The sequence below is a fragment of the Hylobates moloch genome, unplaced genomic scaffold, assembly GCF_009828535.3.
Source record: "Hylobates moloch isolate HMO894 unplaced genomic scaffold, HMol_V3 SCAFFOLD_22, whole genome shotgun sequence".
Taxonomy (NCBI): Eukaryota; Metazoa; Chordata; class Mammalia; order Primates; family Hylobatidae; genus Hylobates; species Hylobates moloch.
In genome coordinates, this window is record NW_026652297.1 from 31,996,545 (window position 1) to 32,018,107 (window position 21,563).

At 44.9% G+C, this 21,563-nt stretch overlaps 1 protein-coding gene across 3 annotated transcripts in view; it reads right to left on the reverse strand.

Moving 5' to 3' along the window:
- Nucleotides 1–20,360, reverse strand: part of TRIM35 (tripartite motif containing 35) — a 30,299-nt gene extending 9,939 nt beyond the window's left edge. For all 3 annotated transcript variants that reach the window (XR_004246170.2, XM_058433428.1, XM_032143518.2), the window contains exons 1-3: nucleotides 19,867–20,360; nucleotides 7,687–7,782; nucleotides 3,279–3,509 (exon numbers count right to left, since the gene is read on the reverse strand). Coding sequence is in view for 2 of the 3 variants with exons in the window: in XM_058433428.1 (XP_058289411.1) it covers nucleotides 3,279–3,509; nucleotides 7,687–7,782; nucleotides 19,867–20,301 (762 nt within the window). In the remaining variant the exon portion in view is untranslated. The remainder of the gene's footprint in view (nucleotides 1–3,278; nucleotides 3,510–7,686; nucleotides 7,783–19,866) is intronic.
- Between the last annotated feature and the right edge of the window lie 1,203 nt (nucleotides 20,361–21,563).

Here is a 21,563-nt window from a genome sequence, read left to right on the forward strand (position 1 = left end):
AAACCATCTTGAAAAAGAAGAACCCTGGGACTCATAATCCCCAATTTCAAGACTTACTACAAATCAACAGTAATCAAGATAGTATGGTACTAATATAAAACCAGGCACTGAGATCAATGGAATAGAATTGAAAGTCCAGAAATAAACCCTCATATTTACCATCAATCAATTATTTACAATAGTGCCAAGATGATTTAATGGAGGAATAAATAGTCTTTCCAACAAATGGTACTGGGAAAACTGTATGTTGACACGCAAAAAAAAAAAAAATGAAGTTGGACTAACCCTTACTATACCATATACAAAAAAAAAAAAAAACTCAAAATGCATCAAAGACCTACATGTAGAGCTAAAACCGATAAAGAACTTGTATCTAGATTATATAAAGAACTCTTACAACTCAACAATAAAGACAACCCACGTTAAAAATGGGCAAAGGATCTAAATAGACATTTGTCCAAGGAAGATCTACTAATGATCAAAAAGCCCATGAAAAGATGTTCCAAGTCATTAGCCATCAGGGATGTGATGACATGCAATACACAAGGAGATACCATTTCACACCTACAAGGATGGTTATAATTTTTAAAGAACAAATTTTGGCAAAAATATGGAGAAACTGGAATCCACGTACACTCCTGGTGGGAATATAAAATGATACACTTGCTCTGGATAATGGCCTGGCAGTTCTTCCAATAGTTAAACCTAGAGTTACCATTTGATCCAGCAAATCTACTCCCAGACATATTTCCAAGAAAAACGAAAACATGTCCACATAAAAATTGCTACCTGAATGTTTACAGCCATATTATTCATAATAGCCAAAATAGAAACAACCCAAATGACCACTGTCTTAGTTCATTTTGTGTTGCTGTAACAAAATACCACAGACTGGGTAATTTATAAACAATAGTTTATTTCACTCGTGGTTCTGAAGCTGGGAAGTCTAAGAGCATGGCACCAGCATCTGACGAGAGCCCTCATGCTGTGTCATCCCATGGCAGAAGGAAGAAGGGCGAGAGACCACACATAAGACCAAGAGCAAGAGAGCAAGAGGGGCCCAAACTCACTTTTATAACAAGCCCACTCTCTCAATAACTAACCCACTCTGCAGTAACAACATTAACCCATTCATGAGGGCTCTCATGACCCAATCATTTCTTATTAGGCTCCACCACCCAACACTGTTGCATTGGGGATTAAGTTTGTAACACATAAATTTTGGGGAACATATTTAAACCACAGCAACCACCAACTGATAAATCAATAAATAAAATGCAATATAGCCATGTGCAGCGTAACGATGTTTCAGTCAACAAGGAAACACATATATGACTATGGTCCCATGAGATTATATCACTGTATTTTTACTGTACTTTTTCTATGTTTAGATATACAAATACTTAACAGTGGGCTCCAGCTGCTTACAGTATTCAGTACAGCAACATGCTGTATAGGTTTGGAGCCTAGAAGCAAAAGGCTATTCCATATAATCTAGGTGTGTAGTAGGCTACACCATGTAGGTTTGTGTAAGCACACTCCATGACATTTGCATAATGAAGATACTGCCTATTAATACATTTCTCAGAACATATCCCCATCACTAAACAGTGCATGATTGTATATCTATGCCATGGAATATAATTTGGCCATAAAAAAGAATGAAGTACTGATAGATGCTACAACATGAATGATGTTTCAAAATATGCTGACTGAAAGAAGGCAGTCACAAAAGGTTACATGTTATATAATTCCATGCATTTGAAATGTCTAGAATAGGTAAATCTATATAGATAGTATGTAGATTAGTGGTTGCCAAGGGCTGCTAATTCTAGTAATTACCACTCTGTTAGACTCAATTTAGGTAGCAGTTTTTATGTGGGAGGAGGAACTGGGAAGTGACAGCTAAAGCAGGGCTGCTTTTGGAGGCATGAAATGTTCTAAAATTGTTGTGATGGTTGCACAACTCTGTATATACTAAAAATCACTGAGTGGTATATTTTAAATGGGTGAATTATTTAGCATGTAAATTATATCTCAATAAAGTTGTTGATAAAAAATAAAAAGGAGTCACAAACCAAAATCATCCCTGAAAGCACTCTGGGTACTGGGCAAGACAATACTCCCAATTCCCTAAACAGAATCCTCGAGACACACAGCTTTTAGATCCCACAAAATGATTTTTCTTTTTCTTTTTCTTTTTTTATTTTTTTCTTTTCTTCATTTTTCTTTTTAGAGACAGCTCTGAACACAGAGTGATTTCATAATCAAGGACATTTTAGAGACAAGAGACTTCATGGTTCCAGGCTTTAAGTGAGGTGGAGAACTCCTAAAGGACCCACCCAGGAGATGACACTGCCTGAACAGATAACTGTCCCTGTCGCCTCCCACCCCGCTCTACAGAGACACCCCTTCCACAGCAGTCAGCTGTTTTCCAGGTACAGGAGACACCTCACCACCCTGGCCAGTTTACAGACCAGCTTTCAAGCTCAGAAATTTCCCTGTAGGAAATTTGTAAGGACCAATGGCTCATGGGGAGGAAATAAATCAATAAAAGGAAGAAAAAATGAATAATACTGTTCTATTAAAGACAGAATGGAATCATCCTTTTCTTAAGAAAACAGAAAGCCAAGGCATTATATTTAAACAAAAAATTTAAATAATTGAATGATTTTAAAAGAATTCATTTTATTAAAAGGTAGAGACAGGAAAAAAATGAGAGTAAGAGAGAGGGCAAGAGAAAGGAAGAAAGAGACAGGAGCTGGGCACAGTGGTGCACCAGTAGTCCAACCACCTGGGAGGCCAAGATGGAAGCATCATTTCAGGCCAGGGATTCAAGACCAGCTTGGGCAACATAGTGAGACTCCCCCCTCACCCCCACCTGACTGTTAAAAAATGAAAAAAATTAGCTGGGCATGGTGGCTTGTGCCTGTAGTCCCAGCTACTCAGGAGGCTAAGGAGAGAGGATCACTTGAGCCCGAGTTTGAGGTTACACTGAGCTATAATCACCCATTGTACTCCAGCCTGGGTGACAGAGCAAGACCCTGTCTCTTAAAAAAAGAAGGGCGAGGAAGAAATAAGAGGGTTTCAAGGAACTCTGCCCTGATAAGTCTTTTTAGTTTCATGAAACAAGCAGAGCAGGTCACTTGTGAGCTCCTCCAGGCCAGTACCCAGGGAGCTCCGGGAAGATGAGGTTGGCCAGGGCTGGTGGGCTGTGGCTCCCAGCTGGTCCCGGAACATCTGGCCCTGTCACTGAATCCAGACGTTGAGCTCCTTACCATGAGAAAAGAAACGTCGTCCTCCTTCATCTCCATCTGCAGCCGCTCGATCTCATGTGCCAGCACCTCCGTCTCCTCTGTGAGCTGCTTCATCTTCTCATCGGCCAGAAGTTGCTTCTGCCTTGTCTCCTCGGCCATGGCATCCAGAATAGCCTGCTCCTCCACTCTCAAGAACTCGCGAAGCTTATCAAACTCCTGCCGGATCCGGCCTTCCAGCCATGCAGCCTCCACCTATGGAAGACAGCAGGAGGGAGTCAAGGGTCAGATGTGAAGAGAACATCCATAGCCCAGCAACTTTCCCATTTTTAGCAAAGGAACTTTATGTTGAAATAAATCATGTATAGAACCCCTACAGATAAAATATCAACGTAATAGTTTATGTATAGAACCCCTACAGATAAAATATCAACATAATAGTTTATAAGCACAAATTTCTAAGTTCAGATTTCAAATGGGAAAGTCCAACAACCTAATATTAGGTTGTTTTGACAGGGTTTTTAAAAATAAAATCACAGCTTATATAGATGGCAACTGCAGTACTATAATCTCATCTACATACAATGTTCAGTTCCTTCTTTAGGTTGTACCATAACAAGGGAAGTCCTGAATCATAGAAATGAATGGCTGCAAATAGCAATGATTTTTTTAAAAGTATTTACCTTCCAATCTTAGGACTTAAACTTTGTCTGATCCAGAGGCTTTACCAAAAGAGAAGGAAGTATTCATTTTAAAACAATCATTAAAATAATATACACACTCCAAATCACAACCACAAAAAGTTTGTTTTTTTTTTTTTCTTTTTGAGACTGAGTCTCGCTTTTTCACCTAGGCTGGAGTGCAGTGGTGTGATCTTGGCTCACTGCAACCTCTGCCTCCTGGGTTCAAGCAATTTTCCCTGCCTCAGCCTCCGGAGTAGCTGGGACTACAGGCACCCACCACCAAGCCCAGCTAATTTTTGTATTCTTTACTAGAGACAGGGTTTTGCCATGTTGGTCAGGCTGGTCTCAAACTCCTGACTTAAGGTGATCCGCCCACCTCAGCCTCCCAAAGTGCTGGGATTACAAGCGTGAGCCACCGTGCCCAGCCTCACAGTTTTTTAAAAGGGAAGATAAAACCATAAATGTAATTAAAGAAAAAGCAAATAAATATTTCTCAGCTTGGAATAAGAAAGACATTCCTTGGCACAGTATGAAACTGAGAAGCCTTGAAGAAAGAATGAGATAACTGAATACATAGAAAAATAAGAGGTGTGTATGGCAAGAGACTATTCATAAAGTTAAAGACAAAAATACAATTCCATGACAACTGTTAGAAAAACTATTCAAAATGTGTGCTGTGGCAATGGCAGGTAATCTCATCTTTGGATTGAAAGTTAAATATAGATGCTCCTCAACTTATGATGGGGTTACATCCCAATAAACCCATCATAAGTTGAAAAACAGTTAAGTCAAAGCAATGAATACACCTAACCTGCTAAAAACATCATAGGTTAGCCTAGCCTACCTTAAACGTGCCCAGGACACTCACATTAGCCTACACCTGGGCAGAATCATCTAACACAAAGCCTATGTCATAATAAAGCACTGAGTGTCTCATGTAATTTATTGAATACTGTACTGAAGGGGAAAAACAGAATGGTTGTATGGGTACTCAAAGTACAGTTTCTACTGAATGCATATTGCTTTCGTACCACGGTAAAGTCAAAAAATCATAAGCCAGGGACTGTTTGTATGTTTACAGCTCTGAAAATATATGAAAAGGATTCACTGAAAAAGTGAAAATGGCCAAAAAAATTGAAAATGATCCACTGAAAATGACAAACTAGGAAATATATTTGCAACATTTATGACAAAAGGCTATTATTCTTAATGTACAAAGCACTCTTACAAATCCACTAAGAGAAAAGACAAATATTCCAAGGGAAAAAAAGAAAGTGAATTAGCATTCACAGAAGAAGCATACATGGCTATTATGCTTGTGAAAAGATGTACGAACTTACCAATAATCAAAGAAATGCAAATGAAGACAAACAGCATGGTTAACCTATCAGGCTGAAAAGACTGATAATGTCTGCGTTGGAGAGAGTAGAATCCAGGGTCATTCTTTTTGTTTTTTTTTTTTTTACATTTAGGTTCCAGGATACATGGCAGGACGTGCAGGTTTGTTACACACGTATATGTGTGCCATGGTGGTCTGCTGCACCTGTCAACCCATCACCTAGGTATTAAGCCCTGCATGCATTGGCTATTTATCCTGATGCTCTCCCTCTCCCCGATAATTCCTATCACACAAAAAAAATCAAGAACAGAGCATGGCAGGAAAAACCAGCAAGTGCAAGGTCAACTCCTGCCCAGTCACTGTGGGCAATGACGGCCTCACTGTAAAGGAATAAACACCAGAACTTTCACTTTTCTCATCGACCTGATTAACTGAATTTAATAGAAAAAGTATTAATCAGGCTGGAATCCTAGGGGTTTCCCATGTGACCTCATTACCCTCAGCCTCAGCAAAAAGCTCAGGACTCCTACACTCCCTGGGATGGGCAGGCAGTGCCGCCACATGGACAGACAGACACTCCCTAAGTATCCCCAACCCAGTCCTGTACAAGGCAAGCCAGTCATATGGCTTTAGCCACAAAAGGAAACCAAGTAAGAGAACAATGATAAAGCTACATGACTCCACGATGACTACTGGAAAAACAACTCAACAAACTCCAGCAACAGCAGGTTCATAATCTCTATTTGGAGTTGGAATTTCAACATGCATTTATGGCTCTGACATCGGATGACAAAATAATCCACTGAAAAAAGTGAAAACTCTCTCCCACCAGTTTGTTGGTCTATTAGACATCAGAAATGTTAATGACTTCTCTCTGTTGGGCACTTATATGCATTATCTTACCTGAACTTTTTTTTAAAAATCCTAGTAAGAGGGAATTGCCCTCTTTTTATAGAGGGGGGGATTAGCTTGGAGGGTTGAAGGATTTGCTGGGGAACTGGACTTAGATTTGGAAATAGGTCTGCTTTGCGGTTACTGCCCTGGCACCCAGTGTGTCACATAATCCTTTCTTCCACACTGCTCCACCAGCTCTGTGGCTCAGGGTAAACTCCACAGCCAGATGTTAATGAGGCTCCTTCCTGGGACTAATCCTCACCTATGGACACATGGTGGAGGGGACCGCAGGCTCCTGAGGACAGCGCCCAGCAACCCGGACCAGGCGTGGCTCAGCTGTGGCTAAGATGAGTCTAACAGAGTGGTAATTACTAGAAGCAACCACTTGAGAAAGCCAAAGACCAGAGCCAAGATCAACAGTCAGAAACAAGGTTGCCAATCCACACAGGACCTGGAGGAACAGAGGGTGCCATGCAGAACAACCAGAATGGGGACAGAGGGAGCCCATTCATTCATTTGATTAACAGTTATTGGTCACCTACCCACTTCACTCATTCAATCAACAAACATTTTTATTGTTCACCTATTGTGTGCCAAGAACTCCTCTAGATAACTGGCAATAGTGTGCCCTGTTTTCATTATATTTTGACAGGAGGGGATAAAAAGCAAATAGAAAACAAAAGGTAATTACAGGTAATGAAGTGTCATCAAGAAAATAAACCAGCAAAGTATGCCATCGAGTAAAAGAGGAGGATGATCAGGAAAAGCTTCTTTAAGGGAACATCTGAGCTGAGATTTTAATGGCAAAGATGCTGGGCATGTGTTCTGGGGAGAAGATTTAGTTTGCTTAAGGGACAGAGAGAAGGTGAGGCAGAGAAGTAAATGAGGTTGAGGATAGGCAGGGTCAGGCGATGGCCTTGGAGGCCATGGTAAGGAATCTGGGTGGTACTGAGGGTGACTGGAAGCCACTGGCAGTTTTAAGCAGAGGAGGGGCACGGCTGGTGTTTTTTTCTAAACGATCACCCCAGTCCATGGAAAGGAGAATGCACAAGAACGAAAGCATGAGGCCCAGGCAGGAGGCCCAGTGAGAGATGATGAGGACCTGCACCAGAAGGTGGAGGGTTTTACAGAAATAACATACTTCGGAGATGGGGGAATAGGACTGATGGAGTGGCTGTGGGAACTGAAAGAAAACAAGAAATTACATGAGTCCCAGGTCATCACTGAATGCACAGGTGGCGGTACGATGCACGTGCCATAGTGCAGATGGTGTTGGTAGCTTTTTAAATCACTCCTGTGGCTGCTGGGGTGACCATACCTGGGTCTTTAGAGGGGCCAAGGCAGAGAAGCCACAGTCAGCATCCAGGACGTGGCTGCACAGGACCGTCAGAGGTAAGGCAGCCCACCTCTACCCAGTGGGTTATGTGAGCCCAAGCCATGGCTGACACATCTTCACTCCTCCCCCGACTGCCCTGAGTGGACCCAATCTTCCCACTCAGCCCCAACATTCGCTCACCTGATTGTGCTTGGCGATGGCCTCATAGGAGCGCCGCATGGCCCAGAAGGCCTTGGCCTTCTCCCGCAGCGCATGCTCCATGTTCCTGCACTTGGCCTGACGTGGGAATGAGAGAGAGGGAGGAAGACAGTTAAGGCTGGCGGCTGGGCAGGGAGGGCAGACACATCACATTTACAACTGGGACTCCACTTCAACACAAGTGTAACTCAACTGCATTTGCCGAACCCCATCCATGCCAAGTGCTCTGGGCACAAATGGTAAGTAGGTTCCTGATCCTGAATCAGACGTCTATGGGATAAAGGGCCCTCAGACATCCTCTAGCCCAGCCTGGTACAGACTGGGAGATGTGGCTGAGAAGAAGCGAGCTGCTCTCTCTCATGTTGGTCACAGCACAGGCCGGAAGAGTGTCCCATGTGGGCCAGGAGTGTCCCATGTGGGCCAAAAGCTGGTTCATGCTGGGTCTGAATCCCTGAGCTGTGTGGACAACTGCAGACAGTGTGGTCACAGGGTCCCTTTGCAATTTCCTAAACTGAATGGGTCTGCAATCTCTAACACGAGGTGACCAACAATGGGGGTGGAGCCAGTCATTTCCCATGGAGGGTTCAGTGACCTCCCATGAGGCCTTACCTCAACATGCACAACATGCCCCTCTATACCTCGCCTGCATCCTGACATTCTAACACTGCTTGTATCGCATGGAATACTTTAATCAGCAGGCACAAATACTTTTTGTTTAGTAGTTTTTGTTTCTTAAACTTCAATGATTGTTTCTGATGTCCTTGGACGACCTGAAGAACCACTAGAGTGTTTTAGGTTGGATTCCTGCCTCTTGTACCTTAGGCCTATCATTTTTTCTCCCTGATTATCCTTTTCCATCTACATTCTCAGAAAGCTTCTCAAGTTTTTTAAGAAAAAGAATTCAAGTAATTATAAATGGTTATCATTTATTCAGCACTTACTCTGTGCCAGGGACTACACTAATCACTTGAGAAACTATGTCATTTAATCATTACTTCTTCCTAGTAGATAAGTTATATTATTGGCCCCATTTATAGGTGAGAAAGTGAGGCACAGAAGGGAAATGACCAGCCCAAGGCACACAGCTAGTATGTGGAAGGACGTGAACCTGGATAGCTGTGGAGGGAGCTGCTGAGACAGCACCCAGTGATCCCTCCCTCCTGTGAGATGAGAGTGTTTTAAGCTGCTAAATGTTGGGGTGACTGGTTATGCAGCAATAAATTATACAGATGTGTCCCCCAAAGCCTCATTCTCATCTGGACCTGATTTAGATGACAAATCTGGACTTTGGGCTGATGCTGTAAAGGGATGAGATGTTTGGGGAGCTTAGGAGAGGGCCAGTGCATTTTGCATGTGGGAGGGACATGACTCCTTATGGGGCAAAGGGCAGATTCAGGCAGGCAGCCTCTAAAGTGGCCCCAATGACCCTCACCTCCCAGTACTCATGCCCTTGTGAAATCCCCTCCTCTGTGGGCTAGTGACTTGCTTCTAACCAAAAGAATGTGGCAAGTGATACTAAGTCACCTCTGAGGTTAGGTGACAAAGGCTGTGCACACCCTGCCTTGCTCTCTCTAGCTTGCTCACTGGGATGGTAGCCAGCTGCCCATGTGGTAATTTGCCCTGGGAGTGACTGCTGGGGCAAGAAACTGAGAGTGGCTTCTGATCTACAGCCAGTGAGAGACTCAGGCTCTCAGGCCAACAGCCTGTGAAGACCTGAATCCTGCCAACAACTACACATGTGAGTGTAAATGAGGATCCTGCCCTAGCTGAGCCTTCAGATGAGACCACAGCTCCGTACCTACAGCCCCTCATGAGAGACCTTGAGGCAGAGGCACCCAGAGCTAAGGAAGGCCCAATTCCTGACCCAAAGAAACTCAAAGATAATAAATGTTTGTTTTAAGGCACTAAGTTTTGGGGCAATTTGCTAGGAAATACAGAACTAGCCCATTGGTCCCACTCAGTAGCCCATTCCTTTAAGTCTTACACTACAGAAAACAAAATCATTACTGATTTCATTTTCTGCAGTTCTGTTTTATTTTCAACTCATTTTGATCTTTTCATCTTAAGTGACAATATTTAAGATTTTTAAACGTTGTTTTCTGTAGTATATCATCTCTAATTTGCATGAGTGCCCCCATGAAACCACTGAAATGTCATTCCAATGTTTTATTTTATAGAATGAGATTTTTGATACAAAATCATGTCATAGAGTTCAAAAGGACAATTTGGTGATTTGCCAAATTAGTTATGTGACAGGAGTGAAGCAGCTGTCCATATGCATTACCCAAAGGTGTGCAGGCCCCAAAACAACACAACTCAACCCCTGCCCTTCAACCCTGGCCCTTAGGAAGTTATGGGACAATAAGGATGGGAAGGGGATAGTCCCTTGATCTTCTCAAACTTTTCAATCACTTAGAGAGTTCTAGTTTCCTTCAGAAAAGACCAATCCTAAAATGGCCCTTCTCTGAGATGTCAGCTGATGAGACTAACCAACAATTATATTACTATTGCTAGCAAGCAGTTACTATTAAGCATGTACTACACAAAAGGCACTAAATTATGCACTTTACAAACATTCTATTTAATTCAATTATTTAATTCGCATTCTCCCTATAAGGTTAAGCACTGTGAGTCCCATTATACAGAGGATCAAGTCAGACCCAGAGGAGGTAACCCTCTTGTACATGTCTCCTGGGGACACATGGGAACTCGTTTCTCCATAATATATTCCTGGGGATAAAGCTGCTGGGCCACCAGATGTGTCTTCACTTTAGGAGGTAATGCCAAACTCTTTTCCAAAGCAGTGGTACCAATTTTTACAGCAAGAGCAATGTTAATAGAAACTATTTATTGACCACTTCGATGTTTATTTTTAAGTACTCAGTAAAGTATTGTCCATTTTTCCATTGCATTGCCTGCCATTTTCCTAACTGGTTTGTGGGAATTTATTATATATACACAATGTATATCCTTGATTAGTTAGAGGCGTAATGGATATTTTCTACTTCATCATTTATCTTTCTTAATTGAAATATGGCCAAATTTATTAGTCTTTTCCTTTAGGATTAGTACACTAGTTTTAAGAAACATCTCCCTACACTGAGATCACAAAAACAATTGTATTTTTCCTCAAAGCTTTATAGCTTTGTATTATTATTATATAGCTCTGTATTATTTTCTCAAAGCTTTATAGCTTTCCTTTCACATTTAGGTCTGATGTGGATACCTGGAGTTTATTTTTGTACACGGTGTGACCAGGTAGCTCATTGTCTCAGCACCATTATTTAAAAAGACCATCACTGCTCACTGGTCTGCAGAGCCACCTCTGTCTTAAATCAAACACAGATCTGTTTCTTGGTTCTCTCCATCTGTTTCTCTGCCCATCTGTTTATCCTTGTGCCGATAACACACAGCCATAATTTCTGTAGCTGTAAAAAAAAAAAGGATTTCTGATCGGTTTCTCTTCAAGAATGTCTTGGCAATTTTTGGCCCTTTGAGGGTCATATAAATTTTAGAATCTGTGAAGTTGCATAAAAATAATCATGTTGAGATTTAGATTAGTACAATATTGTCTCTATAGATCAATTTGGGGAAAACTGAAAGGCTTAAATACTGACTAATCCACGAACATAATATATCTCACCAGTTACTTAATGTTCTTTGATAGCTCTCAATGAAGTATATTTTTCCCTATCAGAGTTTTCCATATCTTTTGTTAATTTCTTCCCAGATATCTTATTTTTTATATTATTATAAACATATTTTTAAATTAAAAAAATCCAAAACAGGGTCCCCCTCTGTCACCCAGGCTGCAGTGCAGTCAGTAGTAGTGCAATTATAGCTCACTGCAGCCTTCTGTGCTCAAGTGATCCTCCCACCACCTCAGCCTCCCAAGTAGCTGAGACTACAAGCATGCACCACGACACCTGGCTAATTTGTCTTAACTTTTTGTAGAGACAGGCCGGACTATGTTGTGCAAGCTGGTCTGAAACTCCTAGGCTCAAACGATCCTCCTGCCTCAGCCTCCCAAAGTGCTGGGATTACAGGTGTAAAACTCCATGCCTATATTTTGGTTTCTATTTACTAGTGATACATAGAAATACAACTGGTTTTGCATCTTGATTTTGGATTCAGCATTCACCTAAACTTATTAATACTCATGATTTAACTGTAGAATATTTATTTTCTACACATAGAAATCTCAGTGCAAAAATATGCAACCATATTATCTACACATGCCAGTTTTGCTTCCCTTCTTTCCAAACCTTACATCTTTTATTTATAATTCTTGGCTTACTTCACTGACAAGGCTATCCTGCACAAAACTGAATAGAGTTGGTCATAATGGGCATTCCTGTCTTTTTCTTGATCTCAATAAGAAAGCTTTCAATGTTTTGCCATTAAATGTGATATTTGCTGTAAGTTTTTTTGCTAGATATCCTTAATCAAACTAATAAAATTCCTTCCATTCCTAGTTTCCTGTTTTTTTAATCACAAAAAGATGGTAAATTTTATCAAATGTTTTTTCACTGAGTGAGATAATTATATTAAGCAACACAGAATTAGGTTTTGTTTTCCTATCCAGTCAGATCAACATTTTCATTTAACTGGAGCATTTAACACATAATTACCGATATGTTTGCATTTAAATCTGCCACCTTGTTCTGAGCTATTTGTCTTGCTTATTCTATTTTTCTTCTTCCTTTCCTTTTTTAAAATTTACTACACATTTTTTATTCCATTTTCCCCTTCTGTGCATCTAGTGGTTAACCTAGGAAATATGACATGTAAGAAGTGTGAATTTGAATGTATCTAAACAATATTATTTTGTTTGCTCTTGGTATTAATTTTAACCCTAAATATGCTTGGATTACAAATAGAACTACCACTCAAGGGGGCCTGCCTGTAGCCCAAGGAGCACATGAATGAGCAGAGATGGGCAGTAGCAGGGGCCCACGACAGATCTGGAGCATCCCCCAGCCCAAGCTCAGGAGAGCAAACAAGCTTCGATGTTAGCATCACATTATAACATTAAAGATTTTATTTTTATTTTATTTTATTTTTTTGAGATGGAGTCTCACTCTTGTTGTCCAGGCTAGAGTGCAGTGGCACAATCTCGGCTCACTGCAACCTCTCTCCCAGATTCAAGCAATTCTCTTGCCTCAGCCTCCCAAGTAGCTTGGATTACAAGTGCCTGCCGCCAGGTCCAGCTAATTTTTGTATTTTTAGTAGAGAGGGGGTTTCACCATGTTGGCCAGGCTGGTCTTGAACTCCTGATCTCGCCTGCCTCGGCCTCCCAAAGTGCTGGGATTACAGGCGTGAGCCACTGCGTCGGGCCTACATTAAAGATTAGTTATAAACACACACAAAATAGGTTTTTGTTCATACTAAAGGATCCAGAATGTGATCATATAGACTACATGATTTCCCAAAAATGACAAGTTGATTCCTTAAGCAACAAATTTCAATTGCATATTGAAGACCTTAAGCACTTTACGAAATCACGTTACCCACAATTTTCATTAACAGGACAGGTGCTCTGTGGTATAGCTGGAAGCAGGAAGGTAGGGGCGAGGGAAAGAATGAGTATCATTGCACAAGGTCTTCACAGCCCCTTTGCAAGGACTTACCAAAGTGCTAGAGTTGCATTTGAAACCAGCTCTGTCTGGCCCGAGCCAGGTTTTCTGTCTTGTGAGACTCCATACACACTGTTGCTCTGCCTGGTTCCCACCTGCTTCCTCCAACTAACCCAACATCACCTTGAAAACTTGGCTCTAATACCCCTCATTTCCTCCAGGAAGCCCCCTGATCTTGCCAGCTCAGGTTCCATTCCAGGGTCTCACAGCACCCTGGCCACTTCTATCTCGGCACTCACTATCCAGGGTCATAGCTTCTCTTTCCTGAGGGCAAGTCTTAACCTCCAGGTCCTCTCTACCTCGCATAGTGGTGCTCGGTACACTTCTGCAGAAGAAATGCCTGCTCTGCAAGATGAGAGACTTTGTTTTGTCCCCTGCATGTCCAAGTCCCTGCACAAAGTAGATGTTCAGTTAACCACCTGCCCAGTCAATGAGTACATGGAATGCCTGTGTTTTTTCTGCTATACTACCTTGCCTCCTGGACTGAAGGTTAGGGCTGGTTTGGAGCCTTGTCTTTGTCACTACCCACTGGTGAGTTGGTAAAAAGTTCCTTCTCTCTTCGGCTATCAGGCTCCTCACCTTAAAAATGAAGGCAGAAAAGTCTCTAAAGTCTCTCAAATTTCACCATTTGTTTTCAGGCAGATTGATGTAGCAGTTAAGAGTTCTGGCACCTGGCCGTCCAGGTTCAAATCCCAGCCCCTCCACCTAGTAGCAGGTGATCTTGAACATGTTCCTTCACCTCTCTGCACCTCCATTTCCCCATCTGGATAAGAGGGATAAAAAATACTACCAAGCTCAAAGGACTGCTGTGAGGACTCCACGAATCAATCCCTTAAGATGCTTACATGAGAGTGGCAGTCACATGCTGTGCATTCGGCATAGCTCTTAAGTGCCACCTACATGCCAGGTAACCTAACTCTCCTGCTGGATATGGTCCAGGTTTCTTAAACGAACAGCAAAAATGCATGGAGCTTTCTTATGCAACTCCAACTCAGTCTCCCAGATCTGTCTTTCCCCTTTGTGTTCAGACCTCATTCCAAAGCAGGTGTCTGCCAAGAAGCCCACTGCTGGAGGCCATCACACAGGAGCCTCAGTGTGCAGGGTCTAGTGAGACACCCCCCACTGCCCCCCACTCCCAATATCATTGGGTACAGGCCTGGATAAGCAAGCAACAGACAATGTCCTCTGGTGCAACTGAAGAGCTGGTAAGTCCTCACCTAAAAGCTGGGGATCAGGATGGGGGTGAGTGGTTAGGAAATGGGGAAAAGCATGGGAAGGGGGAAGACCTGGAATGTGGCTTAAGAGGTATCAAGAGTATCCTCGGGTTAGATCCAGCCAGATGGACTCTAAGATGTTGACGCCAGAAGGGGAGAGAGGGCTGGAGCTGGGACAGGGAGAGGCTGGTGGCAAAGAATGGTCATCATGCCAGTCCTGCAAGATGGGTAAGACAAGAGTCTGGACAAGGCAGCTCAGCACAGGGCTGCTGTTGAAGATGCAAGCTGGAGAGTGCTGGACTGGGAGGCAGGAAACCTGAGTTCTGATCCTAGAACTTAATTAATTAATTTATTAATTTATTTATTTATTTATTTATGTAAGAGACAGGGTCTCACACTGTTGTCCAAGCTAGAGTGCAGTGGCCCAGTCATAGCTCACTGCAGCCTCGAATGCCTGGCCTTGAGCAATCCTCCCATCTCAGCCCCTTGAGTAGCTGGGACTACAGGTATGTGCCACCACATCCGGCTAATTTTTTTCTGCTTTGGTGCAGGATCTTGAACTCCTGGCCTCAAGCAATCCTCTTGCTTCAGCCTCCCCAAGCACTGGGATTACAGGCATGAAACACACTGGCCTTGATCCACTTCTCATTACTGAGATGTAACCATTTCCTCACAAGATGTAACCATTCTGTCACAATGGAATGACGCATGGTCTGCGTCTGAGGATGTTTTCATTTAATGGTAACCTTAACCAAACCTAAGACAATCCTACTCCAAGTCACGACATAAACAGCGCTGACACATGCTTTCAGTTCGCAACTTCAGCACCAGCATTCATATTTTTTTCTTTTCTTTTCTTTTCTTTTTTTTTGAGACAGAGTCTTGCTCTGTCGTCCAGGTTGGAGGGCAGTGGCACGATCTCGGCTCACTGCAACCTCCATCTCCCGGGTTTAAGCAATTCTCCTGCCTCAGCCTCCCAAGTAGCTGGGATTACAGGCACCCACCACCATGCCTGGTTAATTTTTGCATTTTTAGTAGAGACGGGGTTTCACCATACTGGCCAGGCTGGTCTCGAACTCCTGACCTCGTGATCTGCCCACCTCGGCCTCCCAAAGTGCTGGGATTACAGGCATGAGCCACCACGCCCGGCCACCATTCGTATTTTCTTAACAGCTTACTTGCTATCAAGACATACAACTTTCATGGTCTTGTCCTGATAAGGAAAGAAGAGAAACACACATAGCAGGTAAAGAATGTGCCGGACCCAAATGAAGGCCAATCCCGTAACAAGAAAGCTCCAGAGCTCTTCAGAGAAATTTGGGTGGATTAAGTAGTCACTTGGAACAGAGTAATGGGAGAATCAGAAGTATCTTGGCCAGGAGTAGAGATTTTGTTCCAGCAAAATAAAACTTTAGAATTAATATTTTAAGTGGAATGTTATTGATTATAGTTTTGTATTCAATCTGTTCACTTCCTTTGGTTTTATTGCTTATATGTGGCGTGAGCAAGTGCTATTTATACCAGGTTTGCGTTTGTATGCATGTAAGTAATAACATAATTTAACTCTCACTGCTGGACTGTTTTTTCCTTTAAGAAGAATGCATACTTGTTCAAGTTTGAGAAACGCCACACTAGGATTTCTGAAGGTCCTTCTAAGCACTGTTCCTTGCTACAGCTCTGCTGTAAGCATGATGCCAGGCTCCCAAATCTCATCAGTCCTTCCATCAAGCACCACTGCACCTACGACAAAAATCCCAGCTCCTTAGCAGGGCCCTCTGTGTCCTGTGGGATCTGTCCTGCAGTCCCTCATCCCCACGTGAAACCTCTCTCAGTCACTGCACACCCCCACGCTGTGCCCTGCCGTCGCACCCCCGCCACACACACACACTGCTCGCCACCCCTCAATCAGCTCCTCTCAGCGAAGTCACTTCCTTGGAGACTCCTTCCCACACCCCGCCAAACAAGAGCAGCCTCTCCCTTACAATCTCCCACCACATCCTGTACTGTCCTTCTCAGGAACGTCGAGCTGAAACTATGTAATTATTAGTGAGATGATACAACCATGCCCACAAAGGCAAGGTCTAGGACCGTCCGGTCCTGTCCTGGACACGCAGTACTGGCACACAACCAGTACCTTCTGCTAGCCCTGACAGTGGTCAACAGACACTCAAACCCCTAATACACAGTCAGCTGCCCACAAGTCCAGGACCAGTGTGTGAACTGAACAAGACTCCAGGTGATCTTTAGAGCTATTTGCTCTGTGACTTTGGACAAGTTTCTTACCCTCTCTATGATTCTATCATTGTCTATAAAATGGGGATAATAGTACCTAACTGTAGCAAGCTGAATAATTATTTCCCCCAAAAGATGTCCCCATTCTAATCCCCAGAATCTTGTATGGCAAAAGGGACTGTGCGGATGATTAAATTAAGGATCTTGCTGTGGGGAGGTTATCCTGGATTACCTGGGTGGGCCCAATGTCATCACAGGGTCCTTATGAGAGGGAGGTAGTAGAACTGGTCAAAGAAGGCAAAGTGACAACAGACGCAGAATGGAATGACACACTTCAGAGATGGAAGAAGGGGCCTCTGCGAGCTGGAGAAGGCAAGGAAATAAATTCTCCCTGGAGCCTCCAAAAGGAATGTAGCCCTGCAGACACCTCGATTTTGGGACTTCTGACCTCCAGAACCATAAGAGAACAAACTTGTGCTATTTTAAACCACCACATTTGTAGCCATGTATTACGCAGTAACAGGAAACACAGGACCTGAAAATAAGTTTTTGTGAGCATTAAATTTGTTGATGTGTGAACACTGAAAAGCATCTAGCACACAGTGAGCACTGAAATGTGTTAGCTGGGATGATTTTGACTTTGCTATTCCTCACATAGTTAGTTGGCAAAGTAGTCTTTTTCTAAAGCACACATCCCATCACAAACTCCCCTGTTTAGAATCTTTCAGAGCTCCCCACAGCACACGATGGAAAACCCCCTCAGCGAGGCACACAGCTTCTTACCCAGTCCCTTCTTACCAAGTGGTGGAGGGAATCTTCCCATACCACTCCCCCACAACCACCTACCTTGAATCACACAGAACTACATCTTGTCTATTGACTGTCTATGCCCCCTGCTCAAATGGGAATTCCATGAAGCTAAGAAGAGGCCACGGCACACAACAGCCATCAGTACCCATTTGTCTAGTAAATGAGTGATTTGCACCCTGCATCAGGCTGACCACACTTGGCTCTCATTCTTCTCAGATCCATTTGGGACTAGACTACTCAGTCCCTGACATCATCCTGAGTGTCCACTGACTTGACACCATCATTCTTCTGCTAAAACCCCCAGCGTGAACCACAGGCCTCCTGGATCCTCCTGCACGTCCATCCTCATTCTAACTACCTTGAAATTCCCTCGGTGCCTGGAAAGTCAGGCTTTCCCACTTCTGGACCCTTCCAAATGCTGCTGCCTCTATCTGAAATACCCTCTTTCACCTGGCTAACACCTCCTCTTCCCCCGGGTCTCTGCTGGAAGCTCCTTGAGGCTGGAAATTGTCTATCTTGTCTCCTGCAGTATCCCTGGGACCTTGCAGTACCAGGCATCTGCTGGTGCGTGGCTCTCTGCTCTTGAGTCCTGGCTTGGCCCCAACCTGAGGGCTGTGCCTAGGTGTTCTCAGCCTTGACCCCTGCCCATCTCCTGATCAGCACCTCAGCCAGCCAAATAGGGATCAGTCATGACCTGAACCATGATCCCTCCTTTACCTGGGCCCCAGACCCCAGGCTGGCCAGCACTTATGCCAGCTGTCCCAAATCAGGATCTGCCACTTCTGCCAGTGGAAACAGGAAAAGCATTGACAGGGACCCACGTTAAGCAAAAAAGATGACAGGAGTAATAGGGTTACTCATTGAGACATGCGTACTGACAACATCTTTACATTCCCCTTCAGTTAAACTTTGTCAAATGCATTTGGAGTGGAACAGACTTCTGTATTTAAAAAGGTATTGCAAAAAAAGAAGGCAGGGCCGCAGAGGGGCCCAGAGACCAGGCACTGGGGACTCGAGCAGCTCCTCCTCTCCAGTCCATGAAGCTTCAGGCCAGCTACCCAGTGTTCTCCCAATTGGGGCTCTGACTCATGCATTGGCAGGTGATGAAATAAATTCAATGTTTCACATTCTGGGTAATTTTTAAAAGTAACAGAGGCCAGGCAGAGTGGCTCACGCCTGTAATCCCAGTAGTTTGGGAGGCAGAGGAGGGCAGATCACTTGAGGCCAGGAGTTCCAGACCAGCCTGGCCAACATGGTGAAACCCTATCTCTACTAGAAATTTAAAAAAAAATTAGCCAGGCATGTTGGTACATGCCTGTAATCTCAGCTACTCGGGGGGCTGAGGCACCAGAATCACTTGAACCCGGGAGGCGGAGTTTGCAGTGAGCTGAGAGCACGCCACTGCACTCTAGCCTGGGCGACAGACGTCTCAAAAAAAAAAAAAAAAAAAAGTGAAGTAACAGAAAATACCAGAGTGCCACGGACATGTTCAGAAAAGTTTTGTTTCAACTGATACATGTGTTCTGGGTCACAAGGGAAAATATATTGCTTCCTATGGGCTAAGATTAAACGTTTTGGAAAATGCTGAGTTAGGCTAACCATTATCTTCTGTTCATTTTTCCTTCCTATATCGAAGAATTCTCCATGTTAGTTTTGCCCTGTAAGTTGCTCCTGGGTTTATGTATAGCCACTAGAACTCTAGGTATGGAGATGCTGGTTTATAAACCAGAACAGGCCAGCCAGCCAGCCAGCCAGCCAGCCAGCCAGGGTCAGAGACCTCTCCCCCAGATAATACAAACCGTGGGATCAGCTTGGCAAGTAGGTGACTGGTTTGGGGGAAATCTTAAGGCTCCACACCCCTGGCCAGGTCTGTGGCTCCTCCTCCACTTCTAAACTGAGTGTGCCAAGCTACAGGGCTCATGGGCTGCACCCACATCCGTGCCGCTTAAAGGGACCTGGGCCACACCCGGCTGGCACAAGGGGTGCATGGCCTGGGCCCTTCAGAAGCAAGTGTCGCTGTCTTGGGAACATCATGTAACCTCAGCTCTCACTTTCTGTTCGCATTCTCTTCTCCCAGCACGGGCCCCTGGGCCGACCTTGAAGAAGCAGGCAGCCCTGGGAACCTGGGTCGGAGAGGTGGGGTCCTGCATGCTGGGAGCGAGACGCGGGCACACTGGGCTCTGGCAGGCAGGAGGGGCGGGAGCCGCAGAGCCAAGGGGTTCCGGGTTCCAGACCCGGCTCGGCCGCCTCGTGCAAACCGCTGCTCTTACCCGAAAGTCGTGGGCAGTGTCCTTCACCGGCTGCACGCGGTGCCCCTGGTGTCGGGGGTCGGCCTGGCAGGAGCAGCACAGTAGCTCCTTGTCCTCGAGGCAGAAGAGGCTGAGCTGGCCGCGGTGCAGGCGGCAGACGCGCGAGAAGCGGTAGCTGGTCCAGCGCGCGCCCTCGGCCTCCTCGCGTAGCAGCTTCTCCACCAGGTTGTTGAGGGTGTGGTTGGTGCGCAGGTCGGCGGGCGACGCGCGGTCTTTGCACACCGGGCAGGTGGGCGACACCTGCACCTCCCAGCAGCGGCTCACACACCCGCGGCAGAAGTTGTGGCCGCAGCGCAGAGTCACTGCGTCGCGGAAGGGGTCGTAGCAGACGGCGCAGAGCAACTCCTCCTTGAAGGAGCGGGAAGGCCCGGGGGACACGTCGGGGCTCCGCTCCATGGCACGAGCAGCGGGTTCAGGCGCCCGGAACTTTTGCTCCGGCCCCTCCCACCCGCCTGGCTGCCAGCGCCCGCGACCCGAGTGCTGGGAATCGCCCAGTCCCTTCCCCTAGAACGCTGAGAGACAGCGGCGCTGGCCAATCGTGCGGGGGGGAAGGGGGAGGAGGGCCGGAGGAGCCCCACCCACTTCCGGTGTGCACGGGAAATCCTGGGAGAGTGGGGCGGGCCTTTGTGCCCGCAGTTCCCGCCTCCTCAGGTCCGGGCGGGTCCCTGGCCGGGGTAGCACGGAAGGGTCTCCCAGGCGGCGCAGTAGGGCTTCCGTGTCACTGGAAACCTACTTCCGGCTGGAAATGGGAAAAGGAGACTCTTCCGTAACCAATCCCTGGGAACCTCAGGCCCGCGGATGGGAGAAACCAGAGATCCCAACTTCCTGCTTCCGAAGTAGTGGCTGGGTCTTAAAGCACCGTGAGTGCAATCACCACTTAAGTTTGCAGCTCCTTTTTGAGGACCTATGCCACTCTTGCATTAGTCGTTTACTTATTTTGGCCAGTCTTCTTCTGCCCCGCCGCGGTAAGGAGAAACAAGAGAGGAGAGGTGGCAGAAGAGCTCCGAGAAAACCTGATTCTTGTCCTGTGGTTGAAAAAGTGAACAAGTCATCATGTTTCAAAGTCCATTTACTCATGAGTACAATGGCTGTAATATCTCTGTTTCAATGAAATGTGAGGATAAAGTGAAATAAATGTGGAAAGTGCTCATGACAAGCACTGTTTTATGGGCAAGTGTCCATTAAAACAGTGAAATTGAGGACTTCTGCAAAGTTTAGCTGAAATAACTAGAGTTCATGCTCAATTCTTGCCTGGTACAGTAGGCCTGGATGGTTCCTTCAAATCTTCATTCCTGCTTCAGTTTGATCACTTTACAGCCTCCGGATGCAGAATACTTTTCACACGATGCACTTTCATTCCTTTTCTATTGGGAGACAATTCACATGTGTCATGTTCCTGCATGTCTTGAGAGAGCAGAGGCACTGACTGCCTTTTTCCAACTATCTTTTCAAGGATGTTTCTGCATTGAATAGCCCTGGAAGGCAGTATTCTTGTCTCTCCAAAGATCTGGCAGACTTATTCCCAATTATAAGAGATTTGAGTTTCCTAAACTTGGGGCCCCTCTGCTATAATGCAACCTGCTGTGGCCTTCATCACATAGTCGTGCAAGAATTAAGGCTCAGAAACTGGCCCCATGACAATACTGTGACTACTGTTA